Source organism: Notamacropus eugenii, chromosome 1, assembly GCF_028372415.1.
Source record: "Notamacropus eugenii isolate mMacEug1 chromosome 1, mMacEug1.pri_v2, whole genome shotgun sequence".
NCBI classification, from domain to species: domain Eukaryota; kingdom Metazoa; phylum Chordata; class Mammalia; order Diprotodontia; family Macropodidae; genus Notamacropus; species Notamacropus eugenii.
The window spans coordinates 73,594,009-73,613,507 of NC_092872.1; the positions used below are offsets into that span (position 1 = coordinate 73,594,009).

The 19,499-nt window shown below is 36.3% G+C and overlaps 1 protein-coding gene across 6 annotated transcripts in view; it reads right to left on the reverse strand.

The window, feature by feature from the left end:
• The window catches only part of RASEF (RAS and EF-hand domain containing), an 825,381-nt gene that overhangs the window by 659,553 nt on the left and 146,329 nt on the right, over nucleotides 1-19,499 (reverse strand). The window contains exon 17 of one of the 6 annotated variants that reach the window (XM_072605244.1): nucleotides 7,105-7,446. The exons of the other annotated variants lie outside the window; for them this stretch is intronic. Within the exon in view, the coding sequence (XP_072461345.1) occupies nucleotides 7,443-7,446 (4 nt within the window). The 3' untranslated portion in view covers nucleotides 7,105-7,442. Of the gene's footprint in view, nucleotides 1-7,104; nucleotides 7,447-19,499 lie in introns of those variants that run through there. 6 annotated transcript variants of the gene reach the window in all.

Sequence of the window (19,499 nt, forward strand, 5' to 3'; positions counted from 1 at the left end):
CTGTGAATTAAAAAAATAATTTTGATAACTATATTTCAGTAATTAGTTTCCATTTTATAATCCTACTGATTATATTGCATGCATCTAAAAACATTATTCTGGAAGAGGTTCACAAGAATGCCAAAAGGATGCATAACAAAAAAAAAAAGTTTACAAACCCCTTACATAAACAAAAGTTATTTGTGTTTTCCAAACTTTCCTAAGACATGAGAAAGAAATTTGGTGAAAACTGGAAAATACTGATAACTTGCATTTAGATAATTCCTTCAAGTTTGCAAAGCACTCTCCACATAACAACCTCATGAGGTCAACAGTGAGTATTATCTTCATTTTACAAATGAAAATTCTGCAGGAAAGGAGGTTAAAATTACTTGTCTGCCATAATACAGCTAGTTAGGGTCAGAGGCAGAATTTGGAAATCTCTCTCCTGATTCCCTGTCCAGTATAGTTTCTTCTGTACCACACTGCAATTGTTCTGTTGTAATGAGCCAAAATTAATTGTGTAGCTTGCAGAGTAGTAACCCATAAGAAGGACCAACTTTGGAGAAATAGTGTTCTATAATGAATGAATGAGGACAGGAGAAAGATCTCTCTTCCTACTTCTTGTTGGTAACCTAGTCATCTAAAACTCCTTATATGCTTCCACTCTCTGTTTGTGAAATGTAGGGGGGAAACACTAGTAAAAATATTCTAGCCAAAGTTTAATTGATTTAGCATAATGGAACAAAGATTATGAGCATGAAAGTCTAGAGACCTGGATTCTAGTCTCACCTGTTCCTCTCAATTACAAGATCTCCTTTTGCAGAATATAAAGCATACCACCTGCCCTCTCTACTTCCCCACAATTTCTTGAAGGTCAGATGTTTTAACAGATATGACAGTACCTTGAACAATATAAAAGGTTTTGCAATTTTTATTTTGGCTAATAATCAGGAGGAAGGTAAATTGATCTCTGTGTTTATATTCACTTATAAGTTTTCTTTTGATTGTAACTTATACTAATTCACTGTGGGTGGTAGAAGGGAAAAAGAGATAGAAGATGCAGAGTCACAATTCACTCATGTTAGACTCCCTTTGAAACCAAGAGACAAAACTGATTTAATGAGAATCGAATCCATGAACATGCCCCTCCCTCTCTCTCCCCTTCCCTTTGTATGGCCACAGACTGACTGTTTATCCTTTATCAATTGTAACAATCTCTTAGTTTAGCTTAGAGACAGCTTTAGTGTTTAGAAGGCCTCCCTAAATTTCCAAATCACATGCCTGTGGCAGCTACTGGCCACTTCCCTTACAGAGTGACATTAGAATTGGAAAAGTGCACAAGAGGGCAAATTAGCATGGGCTTTTTTTAATGAGCAAAAGAAGAGAGCACAAATTTCCTAACTAGTAAATATTAATCTGTACTCAAAATAACATTAAAGTTTTATGTTTTCACATTACATTTTGATAAGTTCTGTATTTCAGACTTAAGCCTCCTACTACCATCTCCACTCTAGAGTTTAATGCAAGAAGTCTCCTTGTAACATAAAACGATACCTTCCTTTTTCTTAAAGGATTAAGTCCTGCCATTCCTGAAAGAATTCAGCTGTCTTTCTTCCTTGATTTCTAGGACCTTCCTTCAAATATGCAGTAATGACTAAAAAAATTCTCTTAAAAATCACATACATAAGTCATACAATCATAAAATTGGAATGTACCTTAGAGATCAATTAGTCCAATCCCATTTTGTAAATGAGGAAGTTAAGTTTCAGAGAAATGAAAGGTTTGGGATAAGTGCCCCAGGTCCACTGATTCCCAGTCCAATGTTAATGATTAGAGTAGTGAGAAATGTTACTGGAATAAAAAAGGTGACCAGACATTCTAAATTAGGTTGGGTAACTTCATATTTTTACTTCTTAATATTCTTAGTAACCTATTTGCTATTTACTAAAGTTCTTCCTTCCCCTTATTTGCCTTCTATCTTTCTCCTTTTCTTTTTCTTTTCTCCCTTCCTCTCTTCATCTTTCCATGGCTCTATAGTTACCAACCCTTATGTTTCCATCAGGCAACATTTAATTTACTTCATCATTTGTCAAGATTCTGAACTAGTCACAGATTAAATAGTGACATGTACAACATGGGCCCTGCTCTCAGTGACTTTAACATTTAACGTTGCACTGTAGCAGAAATTCACAAAACAAGATGCTGCAGACAAAACAGTAAAATGTTTTATTCCTGTTTTAATTCTCTCCAGCCCTACTCCCTTCCCAGAGCACATAAAGGCAATGTTTACCCTCCCCCATACCACTTGCACAAAAATGAATGAAATATGGAGTTAATACAAAGTAATTTTTGTTTCAAAATAGAGAATAATGTGAATGGAAAATGTGACCGTATCAGGGAAACACAAAAAAACTAAATAAAACATATCAAAACTAACTGTGAATAATGCGCCTACAATTCACAATTAAACCAGTGTGTCGAGTTATTTCTAGGTTCTATAAGAAGTTCTAAGGCCTAATGGTCCATTAGATGGAAAATATATCTGGAATCAGAAGACCTGGGTTTTAATCTTACATTAGCTACTTAGCAGATGTATAACTTTGGGCAAGCTACTTAAACTCTGTGGACCTCGGTATACTCATTTATAAAACACAGGAGTTGGGTTTTATGCCCATAAATTTCCTTTCTTCTCTAGATACGGGCTGCTGAATATCTGTCTGTAGTATATCTGTCTCAAAAATGCAAAGCAGTTTACAGTAAATGATTTGAACACTTGACTTTGTTGGCTTAAATAATAAAACATTCTAATGAAATCATTTTGTTTACAAACAAAGAGATGTCTAAAGCATATGTACATTTTATTAAGCCATCTTTTGTATGTACATGGAACCTGGAGATTGAAAGCATTCCATCAACAAAAGATATTCTTATAAAAGAAAATGGTATTACTAATGACCATCTCAGGCATAATGTCACTCAAAACCAAAGACTGATAGTGAATTGTTGAGAGACGTACTTTCAAAAGCAATTTCCTCAACTGTTTCTTAGCATTCTATTTGGGGAGGAAAAGATATTAGGAATTTCCAAAGAGGAAGTGTGCAGTAAGACATCATCATCTCCTTTGTTTTTCAAGACCTTGATCATTTGGATGGTCATTATCTTATGTTTCTCATTAGGTCTAGAAATGGCTGAAAGCATTGAGAACAAAGCTCTCCTAGGACCTAGAGTCCCCTGGACCTATCAGAGACTGGAAGTGAGAGCTGCTCTGCTAAGGATTTCTATACCTTTTTTCCAAGTCATTTACTGTTTTGATTTTCTCTTATTTTCATAAGTTCCCAATTTTGTCAAGATTTAGCATTTTAAACTAAGAGTCCTTTGACATTTTTTCCCTTTGCGTGGCTCTTGTAACTGAGTTTGCCTGGATTTTTATTTTCCTGGAATATGGTAATATCAATCCCATGTTAAAAAGGATAGATTTCTTTTTTGGTCAGTTTCACATCATCACCACAATGCATGTGTTTTGTTTTGTCAAAAGGCTTCTCTGATCAAAGAAATGGGGTACAAGGTTCATGCTATCGTACTGACCATGGCACATGTGGAGTTTGAGGGATTTTAAATTTTACCCTTATCTCATCTCAAAAAATAGAACAGAAGCATGAGTTCCATTGTGAGATTTGATACTTTTCAAAGTGTGTATCTCTTGGTCCCTTTTCCAATTTGCTTAACCCAGCATATCACCTATCACATTAAAGATTTTTTAAATTGCCCTAAAGAGACAAGCACAAAAATAAATTCCTGTCTCTTTTCTGATACCCCACATAAACAATCTTTCTGGACATAGTCACATATTTAACTGAAAGAACTAAGGTCAAATATTCTTTCCAGGAACTAATTTATGGACATTCCCAGCTGTTTTTACATTTCAATACAATATTAAGAATCTTATTAGGTTAATCAAAAGTTTTAGAATAACTAGAAAAATCAATTTAGATTTCAAATGATATCTTTATGAAGTATTATTGTTGTACAGAATAATGAAACCAAAAAGAGCATTTATTTTTATTTCGTATTATTGTCTAGGAGACATAATGGCATAGAAGACTGATGACCAGCTGTGAAGCCAGGAAAACCTGGGTTTGAATCCTGCCTCTGATAGTTACTGGTTATGTGGCCCTAGTGGAGAGGTCACTTGACTTCTCAGTGTTCTAAGTTAGAGATGTCAAATTTACTTCCAGGAAGAGTGTAGGGGAAAGAAATCACATTAATGTGTAATTGGGAAAATTAATAAAACAAATAAATATGCAATATATATCCTCTGTTATTTTCTAAGTCAATATACAAACTGGAGAAATCCATTTCTATTGGAGTTTGACACCACTGCTCTAAGTAAATCTGTAATATTAAAAATTGCACAGAAGGCACTGCTCTGCAGTGTTGAAGGAAGTAGCTTGAGATGGGAGTTCCCTACACTCATGAAATAGGTCCAGTCTCTATACTCTTATGTTATTATTTAGCATAATACACCTAAAAAATCTTTTCATGAGCTTTGCCTATGTTTCACATAAGAAAAGCAACAGGAATAGCAATTATCAAACTCTTTGACTTCAGTATAAGCCAGTCAAAAGAATTATTCTATATGCCTTCTCTAAGTGGTAAATTCTTCATGAGCTTACAATCACAAGTGTTATAGACAGAAAGGGGTCTTTCCTTTTATACATTTGTTTTTCAAATTTTTAATTTGGGGGGGTTTGGCAAAATGTCAATTTTTTTAACTACTTAAGCATATTCTTTGGCAACTCAAATTCCTTGGCTCCACTCTGTGCAGGCAGCTGATATTTTTCACATACTTTGCTCTCAGCTTTTGTTCTTGATACTGAGAGATGGAATGCAATCGTGTGGTAAGACTCTAGGACCGAGAGTCTATCTGTATTATTAACAATTCTGCCACCAATCCAGTGTGTGACCCTGGAGAAGCCACTTAACCTCCCAATGCCCCTGTTTCCCCATCTGGAAAATGGAGATGTGATAATAAGAGAGACTTCTGTCACAGGGTAGCAAAGAAGTTTCATTATCTAATGCTTTTTCCCATCCTCACAGCCAGAGTTTGGATAATAGGACTCTAGACTTGGAAAGGATCTTCAAGAGCATCTCATTCAAGCCTCTCATTGAACAGGTGAGGAAACAAGGCTAGAGGAGGGAAGCAGTTTCCCCGGGTCTCACTGCTGGTGTGTAGCGAAGCCAGGAATCAGAATGCAGATTCCTGACTACTACCGTGTACTCTTTCCATTATGCCAAATTTTACAGATCTATGATCAACAGCTAGGTGGCGCCATAGTGAAGAGTGTGCAGGGCCTGGAGTGAGGAAGACTCATCTTCCTAAATTCAAATATGGCCTCAGACACTTATTAGCTATGTGACCCTGGGCAATTCACTCTAACCCTGTTGCCCTCAGTTTCCTCATCTGTAAGATGAGCTGGAGAAGGAAATGGTAAATCACTCCAGTATCTCTGCCAAGAAAACCCTCAATGGACACAACTGAAAAATCACAAATAATCAGCAACTAAGATGGGGATATTTAGGGATTGTTAGTTCAAAGAATCAGTTTGAGTCGATATCAAAAAAAATCAACAATAGAGAAGTAGATATAATCCATTATTTTCAACCTATACTAAAGTCAATTTTCTCTGCTCTTTTTTAAGTTCAAAGTAGAGATAATGTGGGTCATCTAAGCCTTCTTTCCATCCATAGAAATAGAAAATACTTTGTTTTATCTTACAACACAACTGATAGTCCCCTTCTCCCTATCCTAAATGCATCAGGCAAACCTAAATATCTCCTCCTTGCACTGAGATAAGATCTTTATAATCTAATTTATTATTAAGATGTCTTTAGGTGCAAGAATAAGCCCATGTGTCTGTACATATAACCTGGAAGACCCCAATCACTCACATTTCAAACAATGCAACAACTGCCTTGGGTTGCAAAAGGAGGGGGTTTTCAGCCATACAGTGCATGTATTCTACATTTGTTAAAGCTTAATTAGCCCTTTGTCTCAACCCAATCCGTTTTTCTTAAAAAATGTTTGCTATCTTTGCTTGCTATAAATATTCATTTCAATACATAAAATATACTAAGCAGCTTTTTGTCTGAATTCTATCAAACATAACCACTGAAGCGTGAGGACTATATAAGCAGTGGAGCAGAAGACCATGCTATTACATGGATAAATGCTTTAGAGTTACTGAGGCAACACAAAAACATTCATAGGAACATGGCAACTGGGTTTGAGGGAGGAGGGGAGGAGGGGGAAGCTCATAAATGGAATGAAGTCAATCCCTATAATATTCTATAAAACTGATATATTATATTCAGCTTGATTGAAATGATTTAAATGAATTATTCTGCTCTGGGAATGAGATCCTTTAAGAAACGTACAAGGAAATCGAGGGAATTTAGCAATCGGCTGCATCTGAAAGTTGTTGTGGAATGATTCTCCCTGATTTCAAACTAAAATCCAACAATGACGGTTGACTTGCTTCACTAATAGTATAAATCACCTTTTTTTAGGGAAAGTAAAACCACATATTCTATAGTCTGTTCATTGAAATGTGCACGGTATTGTCCAGCCCAAAATGTATATTTATGGTAAGGGCTTCCCTCAGTTAAAATACATACCTAGGATAACAGATTCAGAGCTGGAAGAGATCTTAAAGGTTATGCCCTCCAACCACTCCCTCCCCATTTTAGATATGAGGAGTTTTGTTGTCCAGCAGTTTTCAGTTGAGTATGACTCTTCATGACCCCATTTGGGATTTTCTTGGCAAAGATACTGAAATGATTTGCCATTTCCTTCTCCAGTTCATTTTACAGATGAGGAAACAGGCAAACTGGGTTAAGGGACTTGCCCAGGGTCACACAGCTAATAAGTATCTACAGCCAAATTTGAATTCAGCATGATCAGTTTTCCTGAGTCCACAACCAGACTTCTATATACTGGATCACCTAGGTGCCCTTAGACATGAAGGAACTGAGGCACAAAATTTTAAGTGACTTGTCCTAGAGACTAGAAGTCAAGATATGAGCTGGTGTCTCATGGCTTTAGAATGAGCACACTTTCCACCTTTCCAAAACACCTATTTTTTTACACCTCTCTCCTGAATAAAGCACCCAACACTTTTTTTAATTGGATCCCTCCTTTCTATCAGCTTCTGTCTTATTAAAACTTATAGGACTAACAAGGATGAGGTGCACCCAGTTTATTAAATAGTTGCCAATTGGTCACTAAACAGATCCATCTGATCATCTAGTAGGAAAGAGCAGTAGATGCCTTTATAAATCAAATCTAACTTGTTAAAAGGCAGTTTTGACCAGTGGAGTAAATACTAGACTGGCAATATGGAGGTATGTGTCCTCTGCCATGATTACCATGTGATCTTGGGCAAGTCTTCGCAATAATTTCTTCACCTACAAAAGAAAGAGAATGGACTAAAAGACTTTTTCTATCCTTAATCTTTTTCATTTTATATTAATTTATTTTTAATCCATTATTTAGGGCTAGACTGTTTAAAACAGTAAGGATCAAAACATTCAATTTCACCCAAAAGCAGGTGAATCATGAACACATCATTTGGGCTCTTTTGAAATACATTACTAAGCTGATAGGGTCTTTCTTCATAATAATCATTTACTCAGTGAAGTCTGTTTCATCAAAAACATTCAAATTGTTAAAAGACTTTGCAAGCAAAATTTTCACAATTATTCAAAATGGAACCACAGAAGTGCAGAATTTAAACTCCGAAGGGCCAATGAACATCCTCTTGTTGACAGATAAGGAAATTAAAGCCACAGAAGGAAGAAATCAAACCTGAAATTGTCTAAATTATTTACTCTATATTGAACATTAATTTCATATGAGTTAACCCATATTTAAAAAAGCAGTATTTTTTATTAAATGTGGGTTAACTTATGTGAAACTGATGTTCAATATAGGTGGCCACAGCAAATAGAATGCCAGGCCTAGAGTCAGGAAGACCTCAGTTCAAACCCAGTCTCAGACACTTACTGGCTGTGTGACCCTGGGCAAGTCACTTCACCCTGTTTGACTCAGTTTCATCATCTGTAAAATGAGCTGGAGAAGGAAATGGTAAACCACTCCAGTATCTTTGCCAAAAAAACCCCAGATGGGGTCATAAAGAGTCAGACATAACTGAAATGACTGAACCACAACAATGCATCTATTCAACAAAAGAGAAAAAGAAAACAAGAAGAAACAATTGTAAAATCCAGAGTTGAAATGGACCTGAGAGGTCATCTGGTCCCATTCCCTTATTTTACAGCTGAGGAAACTAAGGTTCAGCAAGGCTAATAACTTGCCAACATCACACAGTAGTAAATATTAGAAAAGGGATTTAAATCCAGAGCCTCTGACACATAAGCAGCATTCAATAAATGTTTGTGGATTGACTAGTCCAGAGCCAATGCTTTTTCATGGTACCACACTGACTCAAGAACCTCCCATTTTCTTAAAGAGAACAACAGGTTCATAGATATGTCAGAAATGTTCACAGATAGGAACTGACCCTGTTACTTCATTGGCGTAGAGTACTCTATGGATGAAGAAATTTTCTCTACAATGCTGTTTAGCACTCCTTCTGCAGTTAAGTAAATATAAAATATGCAAGTAAATTAAAAAAACTAATTTGGGTATAGAGACAGGACTAACAAGTGGAAGAACAGAGAGAGTATCAGGAAAGACATCTTAGATATTATTCAGGACTCAAAAAAAAAAAAAAGCAATCCTGATCCAGGCAACAAGGAGGCTGCAATGTTCCATTGGGTCATACATAACCCATTTTATCAGGTCAAGACAATTTTGAAGTGTCTCTAGCTACAAAAACCTATATTTGCTTCTTTGTACTGTACTTTCTAATAGCCCCAACCTATTGAAACCAAATAAAAGAGAAACAAATTGACTTCAAGGTGGAGACCCTAATATGTCAGTTTTCACCGAAAGTACATTTTCCCAGCTGAGTGATAAAGTCCTCTAAAAAGGAAAAAAGAAGAGGAAAAAAGACAGAAATCCTAATGGAATGCTGACAGATCTTTAACTGAAGCCACTGTGAATGGGGCCCTATAATAACCTCCCTTCTTGTGATTGCACTTTTTTTTTAATCATTATTTTCCCTTCCTTCCAACCCAACCTGTTCTCCCAAACCAGAGGGGGAGGGGACAGGGTGCTAAGTTCACCCCACTATTCTCTTGGCCTTGGCTGCCATCTGGAGGTGTGAAAGCAGAATTATTTTATGGCCAGACCAAACAGGCTGATCAACATCTGTTGGCTTGCTAGGAAACTTTACCCCATCAAGAATCCTTTGAGGGTAAAATTGCTTTAAAAAAGAAAATAAAAAGCTTCCTTTAGCAGAAAACCTAAATGAGGAACCCTAAAAATATGATTTAAAAGAAAATTTTTAAACATAAAAAGGGTGTGTGTTCAAGATAAGTTATTACTCCTTTACTTCGCAAAACTGACTTTAAATAAAGATGAGCCATAAGGCATTGTTGAGATTTTAAAAAGAAAATGGGTCTATGGGGGCTCCTTGGAGAGATATAAGTATTCTACCCCTCCACATAGTTGTTTTCATTACAAAGGTTAGATTTGATTTGTAGCCTGAATTGCAATGACAGAAAATCATTTAGAATTGATCGTTCTAAAAGACTGAACAGCCCCATATGGTATGATCTCTGATTTGATTGTAAAGATAAAGAGTGTTCCAAAATGAGTCTGGCTCAGCTTAGAAGACAGTCAAGGTAGGAAGCCCAGATGGGGGAGGGAGGGTAGGAGAAAACAGAAGACAAAGCATCCCACAAGGCTGCTTGCTTGCTGAGTTCTGCAAAAGACAAAATGTGACAGAATCTGCGGGTAACTATTGTCACTGTTTTGAGGGAAGCCACTTACAAAAGTGTCTTTCTTGACAAGGTCTTTCTTTGTCTGATTTGTAGTCAAGGCCAATTGATTCATGAAAGAAAAAAAAGCAACTGAAATTAACATGAGCAATTGTGGATGGGGTCCATCACTTCAGAGGACTGGAGCTTTCAAAACTTTACATAAATGGGAGGCATTCAGTATGGTGGTGAAAGATAATTTCGACTTTTGAGAGGGTAATGATCTATTCAGTATGTATAATGATCATTCAAATTGAAGACAGACAAGCTAAGAAAATCTGAACTCTAGTTCTCTGGAAGGAAGGAAATAAGCATTTATTAAGCACCTACAATGTGCCAAGTGCTTTACAAAGACTATCCCATTTGATCCTCAAAACAATCCTGAGAGACAGATGCTATTATCCTCAATCTACAGTTGAAACTGAGGCAGACAGAGGTGCAGTGAATTGCCCAGGGTAACACAACCAGCATGAGTTGGAGGACACACTTGAATTCAGGTCTTCTTAACTCCAGCCCAAGGGTTCTGTTCACTGTGTAACTAGCTGCCTCAAGAAAACTCATCTGCCATTTTGGCATGAAGAAATTAAAATGCTTTCAAACAAGAACAGGGTACCTTTTCATATTTCAGGGGGTATTCTAGTGCTGTGGCCTTGGAGTACCAAATTCAAACTATAACTCACATTGACTTTGCTATGTGGGTAAGACCCTCCCCAATATTGGACTCTTTCCTCCTCAGAATCAGAGGAGTAACGGTGGTTACCCTACCTGCCTCACAGGGTTGTTGTGAGGAAATCTTAAAGCCTCTGGTAAACGTGAGGTCTCATCATATTCAGTTCAGCACTGACCGCTAACTATGTTCAAGGCACTATTTATTCTTTCTGATAGTAACAGCTCACATTTATGTTGTACTATCGGGTTCATAAAAGTGCTCTGCATAAAAATCTGCCCTAGTCTCCAGTTATTTCTCATAATGTGGTAGTTATTTCTTGGATTGATCACCTAGACTTGTAGTAATGGAGAAAGCATCAAAAAGAGGGGAAATGTTTTGCAAGCCAAAATTTTATTTCACTTAGGAGAAAGATGCTTTATTAAGCATCTACTGAGGGCAACTGGATTGCTCAGTGGATAGAGCATTGAACCTAGAGTCAGGAAAACCTGAGTTCAAATTCAGCTCAGACACTTACTAGCTATGTGACCCTAGGCAAGTCACTTTAGCTCTGTTTGTCTTAATACATTGAAGAATAAAATGGCAAGGTACTCCAGTGTCTTTGACAAGAAAACCCCATGCTCTGATTCACAGGGTAAAGAAAAGTCAGACACAACTAAATAACAACAAAGCACCGGGCACTATGCTAAGCACTTAACAATATTATCTCATCTGATCTTCACAACAACCCTGGGAAGTAGGTGCTATCAATATCCCTTTTTTATATCTGAGGAAACTGAGGCAAACAGAGATTAAGTGACTTGCTTACAGTCACACAGCTTGTGTCTGAGGCTGAATTTGAACTTAGGTCTTCCTGACTTTAAAACCAGTTCTCTAGAAGATAAAAGGCAAATCAAGGAAGAACCTAATAAACCTTGTTAAGTGAATTTGTCCTTTCTTGAAGGACAATATCTTTCATGTATACCTTAAATGTGCCAGGAAAATGTGGTCATTATTTACTAAAATTACAGTAATAAGTACCGTAGCAGATAACATTTTTTCAATGTCTTTCTTGTAAGGACGTAAAATGTTCTGTTGCTCTCCTGCCAGACCTTACTGTTTCTATACTTTAGATTCTTTTCCCTGAGTCAGTTTGCCAAAAATAAGATAGGGCAGTGTGAGCCAGTAAAAAGACTGCTGAGCTGGGAGCTGCTGAGTCCTGCCTCTGATACCAGCAATGGGAATGGCAAAATAGTTAATGTCTTTGAGCCTCTGTTTCCTTATCTGTAAAACGGGAATAATAAAGCCCATGATGAGGCAGAATAGTATAGTATATAAAGAACCATCTGTGGAGACAGAAGTAAGAGGAATTAAGTCCAGCCTGATCCTGAGGCAAATCACAACTTAGTGGCCCAGGTACCTTTCTAAGACTAAGTTACAAAGGAGGGGGCAGATGGGTAAGAAAGTTTTCACGCTGGAATTTCTCTTCACAGATCAAATCACAGGTCTGGACAAAGAAACCCAAAAAACAAAGTAATAAAAGTTTTTGTACCTACCTTACCCAGTTATTTGTGAGGAACAAATGAGATATCTAAGTGCTTGATACACCTTAGAGCATTATTGAAATGTTATATAAATAATTATTTTCTGCCTTGATGATCCTGTGGTTCCTAAAACCCTTTTGTAGAGTGTATCTAACCTCTATGCCTTGTCAAGGTGGTGTTAACAGAACCTTAGATTCAGAGCGTGTAAGAGCTGGAAGGGAATAGACTGTATCAACATGAGAGCTACCAGCCCAATATATCTGTGTGCACAGGCCTTAATTAAATGCAGGGGGAGATGATGGGAATCTTGGGAGGAAAGCACAACTCCATGTGGAAGTTAATACTGGATAAGGAAGGTTTATAGTTAAATATAGTTTGGTGCACAAGCAAAACTTTGAGAGAATGAAGTTCAAAGGGGTCAGATTGAAGACAGGAAAGCTCCCATGGCTTAAAATTATTTTTAAACTGCTAATATCTTTTGTTCTTATATCACTTTCATTTGTGAAAATATTCCTTCCCTTGAGTGGTGACAGGGAAAGATGGAAGGAAAGAAGGGAGAGAGGGAGGGAAGGAGGGAGAGGGAAGAAGAAAAGAAGGAAGGAAAGAAGGAAGAAAAGAAAAAAGGAAGGAAGGAAGCAAGCAAGGAAGGAAGGAAGGAAGGGAGGAAGGAATTATTTATTAAGTACTTACTATGTGCCAGGCACTGTGCTAAAAGCAGGCATACAAAAAAAAAAGACAAAACAGTCCCTGTTCAAGGAACTCAATCTAATCAGGAAGATAACATGAAAACAACCACAATTTGCATCTATATAGGCTTTACAGTTTGCAATTTAGTAAAACTAACAATTCAACCAATTCTGGCAATGTCTGAAATACTCTACATCCATAGTCTCCCATTTCAGCAAAAAAAGGACAGAAATACATTTTTTCATCTTTCTGGAGATCAAGTTCAGTAATTATAACTGTGCATGTTTAGTTTGACCTTTGCTGTTCTTTCTGTCTGTGTTGTTGTAGCCATCATGGGCATTGTTTCCTTGTTTCTGTTAACTTCAGCGTGCATCAGATCATACCAGCCTACTCATGATGGTCTTAGTGCTCATATTTGTTGTTTCTTACAATGCAATAATATTCCATTACATTTTTATAACACAATTTGTTTTTCCATTACCTCAATTAATAGGCATCTACTTTGTTTCCAGTTCTTTGCTCCCACAAAAATTGATTCTATGGATATTTTAGTACATATGGGACTGCTTTTTCTCTCTTTGACCTTCTTGGGGGAATCTCTGGGTCCAATGGTATGGCCATTTGAAATCACTTCCCATAATACTTGGACCAGTTCACACTTCCTTTAGCAGTGCAACCTGTCTTTCCATAGGTCCATCAACATTGATTCTTCCTCCCTCCTGATCACTGACAATTTCCTCAGTGTGAGATGAAATATCAGAGTTGAAATGATTTTCATTTCTCTCATCAGTATTTTAGAGCAATCTTTCACATGATTGTTAATAGATTTCATTCTTCTGTTGAACACTGTAATATCCTTTGATCATTCTTTTGCCACTAGGAAATGGCTCTTTGTTTACTATATTTGTGTTAGCTGCTCTCTCTCTGTCAGTAAGTCAATAAATCAATAAGCATTAAGCACCAAGAAAGCAAATACAAAAAAAAAAAAAAAAGATAGTCCATACCCTCAAGGAGTCCACAAGTCAAACTGGGGAAGACAATACACTGGTGAAAAGAAGAAGGGGAGAGGTGATACACAATTCAAGGGCATGGTTGAAAAATCAGAGAAGTCTCAAAGTATTATAACCAGGTAAGAAATGTTTGTGTATGTGTATGTAAAGATAGATAGATGAATGCATGGATGGATGGATGGATATGCAAGATATATATATATATATATATATATATATATATATGTATATATATATATATATTTTTTAAGATATTGATATATATTGATATAGACAATATAGACAGATGTAGATTTAGATATTGAAAATCACTTAATATAAATTTTGGACTTTAATAAGGGCCAGAGCTTGAAGAAGAGCCTGGACTTAACAGACTCTTTGTTCTCTGAAGTAAACTCAGAGAATACCTCTTCCTATGTCAACAAGGCCAGATGGAGCTGACTTCACATATTTTATGAGACCCTTAACCCAAGACACTATCTTGAATAATCTTATATCTTAATAGTTTGTGGACATATACTATGTTATGGCATGTTAAGGGTAAAGAAAACACAGGTATCTTGGATCATAATTTCAAATGAAACTTTGTCAACTCTGTTATCTTACTTGATTTACAACCTATGCAATTAAGAAATTGGTTGCTCATGGTATAGTTAATCACTCAGGGAGATCATAAAACTGAAGGACACACACAACCTTGAAAGGTCCTAAAACAGATTTAAGCCTGGTCATTCTTGTATTAGTCAGAAGTTTTCCTGGCTCCATGATTATCATGTAACACTAGCTTTAAGGGAATAACTGTATGCATTTAGCCTGTTTGTCTTTTTCTTAACCAAACTTTCAGGTAGAAAATATGTAGATAACATGGCTATCAAACCCTTATTCAACATCATAAGATTGTTATAGGATCCTAGATTTAGAGTTTAGAAGTCACTGAGTACATCCCCCTCATATTATAGAAGAGGAAATTGAGACACAGATAGGTTAATGAGGCATGATTCAAACCCAGATCTTCCTAGCTATGAATCCAGGCCCATAACCATTATACCACACTGCAAAGATTTTCTTCCTTAATTCTCTCTTCTTGTCCTAGTCACATTCATCGAATTATCTTTTTTTATCATTTAACCCTTTATCCTTTGTTTATTAAGGATTTTCCCCTTAGGCCCATGAAAAAATTTAGCAACAGAAGTCAGCCTAAGAAAGAGGCGATTCTCTCAAAAATGAAATTCTGATAAGATAAATACAAGTAATCCCCATAAGGAAGAAAAATTAGAGCTATCTAAAGAAACTAACATCTGTGTAGATAACAGGAAACTCACAAAACAAATTATATTATAAAATGCATGTACAGAAGGTAGAAGGTTGAAGAAGCAAAATGACTTGTCCAGGGTCTCACAAGCTACTTAGTGTCTAAAGCTGGATTTGAACTCAGATCCTCCAGATTCCACATCTGATTCTCTATTAACTGTAGAAGCAAGAGCCAGTGCTGGGGACACTACTTTTTAGAAAGAACAATGATGGATTGAAGCATATCCAGAGAAGAAGGAAGGAAAGTGAACCACCAGTGTCTACTATATGCCAGATACTTTGCTAAGTGCTATATCCTCACAACAGCTCTGGGAGAAAGTTGCAGTTTTACAGTTGAGAAAATTGAGGCAGATAAAGGTTAAGTGACTTTCCCAAGGTCACAAAGCTAGTAAATGCCTGAAGCCAAATTTGAACTTAGATCTTTCTAACTCCAAGCCCAGCATTCTATTCACTATGACAACTAGTTGCATCAGTAATAATAACTAGTAATTACATACTGCTTTAAGGTTTGTAAAGTTCTTTACACGTATTACAACATAAGATCCTCACAATAACCCTATGGGCAGGTGCTATTATTATCCACATTTTCCATATGGGAAAACTAAGAGATAAAATGACTTTCCCAGGATCGCATAGCTAGTAATCTTCTGAGGCAGGATTCAAACTCAGACCTGCCTGACTTCAAGACCAATATTTAGCTGCAATTTCTTGCAACAAGGAGGGTGAAAGAATGGGAAACTGCTGTCGGAGCGTTGCTCGGAGGAAATAGCAATGTTTAGCCTGGAGAGAAGAGGTTTGAGTAAGCATCATTACAATTGTCAAATACTTTAAGTTGGTCATACCAAAGTAGGATTAGATTAATCTTATCTGGACCTAGATGCCAGAACAAGGTGCAAGGAGTAGAAATATGGGGAGGCAGATTTTGGCTCCACATAGAGGGAAAATTTCTCCATGAATAAAGCCATCCAAAAGTGCCTCTAGAATTAATAAGGTCACCTTCATGGGAGACCTTCTAAAGGATGTTGGATGACTACTTGTTGGGATGCTTTAGGGGGATGCCTGTTCATATAAGGATCAGATAAAATGACCTGAGAGATCCTGTACAACTCTAAGATGAAATGAGATAGAAAATGTAGATAAAACACAATCCTTCCTCTTACAGATTAAGGTAGAGGTTCTTAAACTGTAGTCCACAAACCTCAAAGGGGTACATAAATAAAATTTTAGGAAGTCCATGAACTTGGATGGGGGAAAATTATATTTTTATTTTCACTTTTAGTTTTCTTTGTAAAACTATATTTATAAATTGAAAACTAGTTCTGTTAGAAGTAGCCCGAAGGTTTCACCAGATTCCCAAAGGATCCATGACAAAAAAGTGGGGCAAAAATCTTTGGATTAAGGGATCTTTTCTTCACTACCTTTGATGATGGATATACTCTGAACATATCATCGCTTAGGACAGGGCAAAAATGAGAGTGCAAAGTGGTTTTACTATAAATAATTCCAATTTATTGATCCAAATGGAAGCCTGATTCAAGTAGGATCAGAAGTTTTAAAAAAAGGAATGGAAAAAGAAGCAGGAAAATAAAACACCTATTTTCAGCAGGTAGTTCAGTGGGTTAACTGATCAGAGAACTTGGTATCATGGTGAACTCTTTGACCACATTTTTCAGCCTCACAAATTCTGAGAGGCTAGTCACAGGTAAGCAGCAGTAGATATCCCTCAGAATAGTGAAAATCTCCTTGGTAAATACTTTCAGGGGAGAAACAGCCAGGATTAACATGAACAAACCAAAATAATGATCGCATTTATTTTATTTCTTCTAATTACTAAAAAAAAAAAAAAACATACTTCTGAAATGGTTCTCTTCTGAAAATGCTAATTAACATATGACACTTAGTTGTCCCTTTGTGATCTTCTGTGGGCAGGTAGGTTTGGATAGGATTGTGGGCAGCAGCATTTAATTGTATCCATTATCCCTTTTGTCTAAAAGAAATAGAAATAAACTTTCTCTCTTTCCTGTTACTTCTATCTTATCATCCTGTTGTTTTTTCCTCTCATTTTTTTCTTTATCTTTTAAACTTTTGAAATATTAATCTTATTTTTATTGATAGCTTTTGTTTTTATATCACATTTATTTATGCATATATCCTTCCACCCCTTTCCCTACCCAGTGAACCATCCCTTGTAATAAAGGTTTTTGTTTTTTTTTTTTTTTAAGGAAAGAGAGAAATGCAGCAAAACTAACAAACATGTCAACTGAGTCTTATAGTGTATGTGGAAGCAGGATTTAGAGATTTAAAGTGCAGAGTAAAAATGAAAGAAAGGAAGAGATAGCTGATATTTCATGTGGTCTCCATTTTTGAAATGGGGTCAGTTCCACTCTTGCCAAGCCACACCTTTCTCCTCCCACTGGGCAGACCTGCTCCCTAGATAAATCCCTTGACTAACTGAATTTGTATAGAAAGGAAATAATAGGGAAAACTTCAGGGTTTACCTGATCTTCTCTGTCACCAAACTACCAATAGCTACTGGCTCTCTAACCTGAGAACAGAAAAATTCCAGATTTAGTTTAATTCTTTTCTTTGGGGAGATGTTTACCAAAACAAATCAATAACTCAAAGTCATAAGATTACTTCTCACATTATTAGCTCAGGAGCCCCTACTCAGGGGTGGAGGGGAAAAAAAGACATTTTTTTTTTCTTTCACTACAGGTAGACAGAGAAGTTTCATCCTTTCTGAATGCTTATTTCTATGTACCACAAGCCATTCATTGTACCCTTCCCTTGCAGCCCCGCCCATTAACAATTAAAGATAGATACATATCACAAAGCAGTTGTGATTGGTCATCATTTTATACAAAAGGTAAGATCACTTTAAAAATACTATGCAAATCAGGAATTATGAACGACATAAAAAAACCCAAAAATCTTTAAACCAATGTCTACTGGTTATAGGTAGAACCAGAGAGGAGTTAAAAGACTTCGCTAACTTTTGCAGATCTTCTAGAATTACAAAAGTCAGCTACTTCAGCTCATTTTAACCATACCACTTTCTAGCAGTTTGAATAAAAGGAGGCAGCTTGCCTACAAACCCAGTCACTACTTTCTGTCACTTACTTCTCAAGATGCCTGCTGGAGCTTCTCTCTCCAACTGCCAGTCCTAAGTCTCCAATTATGCTGTCTTCCACTCCTAATATAGCACCCAGCCATCTTTCAGGATGGCTTCGCATCCTTCCACCAGAGTCCTGGCAGTGATTCTCACAACAGAATTCCACAAGTATCCATTCCAACTTCTGCCATGCATTTATTCCTGTGTGTGCCAGAGGGTAAGTTATATATTCAAGTTTTCCTATCTGCGATCCTCTATCTCAGTGAAGAGAGGGAGGTATATTTCTTTAACTCTTCTCAAAGGCCAGGCTTAGTCACTATAATTACATAGTAGTCAGTTTCATTTGTGTATTCCTTTTATTTAAATTGTTGTGGTCTTGCATATGTCGATTTCTTGCTTCTAATTAACTTCATTCTTCATCAGTTTATCTGTAACTTCCCATGTAACACTGATTTCTTCATAATTATCATTTCTTTTTCCTCTTATTTTATTCTGAACTTAAGAAATAAAATAAGCATTTCTATTACATGGTAGGATAGGAAAAAAGATGACTGCACATGAAATTGCAAATCTATTATGTACAGGCTTTTTTTTTTTAACAAAGTATTGAAAGTCTGACAGTTGATCAAATGTCCATTTTTTTCATTCAGGATTATGCTTAACTTTGCTGGGTATGACTATTTTTGGTCAGAGCCCCAGTTCTTTTGCTTTTTGATATATACTGTTCCAACACCTGCAGTTCTTTAATATCTCCGCTGCCAGGTCATGTATGATTCTAATTGTGGCACCATCATATTAAAATTGTTTTATTTTTGTTGCTTTTAATATTTTGTCCTTGAGCGGGCGGATTTAGAATTTGACTATAATATTCCTATGAGTTTTCTTCATAGGATCCCTTTTAAGTGGTGATCAGTGGATTTTTTTTCTATTTCTATTCCTCCTCCCCCTTATTCTAATGCTTCAGGACAATTTTCTTTAATTATTTCATGTATTATTGTATTAAGATTCTTTTTTGATCATAGTTTTCAGTTAGTACGATTATTTTTATGTTTTTTCTTCTTGACCTATTCTCCAAATCTGTTGTTTTCCTTATAAGATGTTTCACTTTCTCTTCTTTTTTATTATTCATATTTTAATTTTTTCTTGATCTCTTATGATTTCACTGGCTTTGCCTTACCCAATTTTAATTTCCAAGGTATTTTTTTCTTCCTTAAAATTCTGAATCTCCTTTTCTAATTGTTTGGGTTTCCTTCTATAACCTTCTT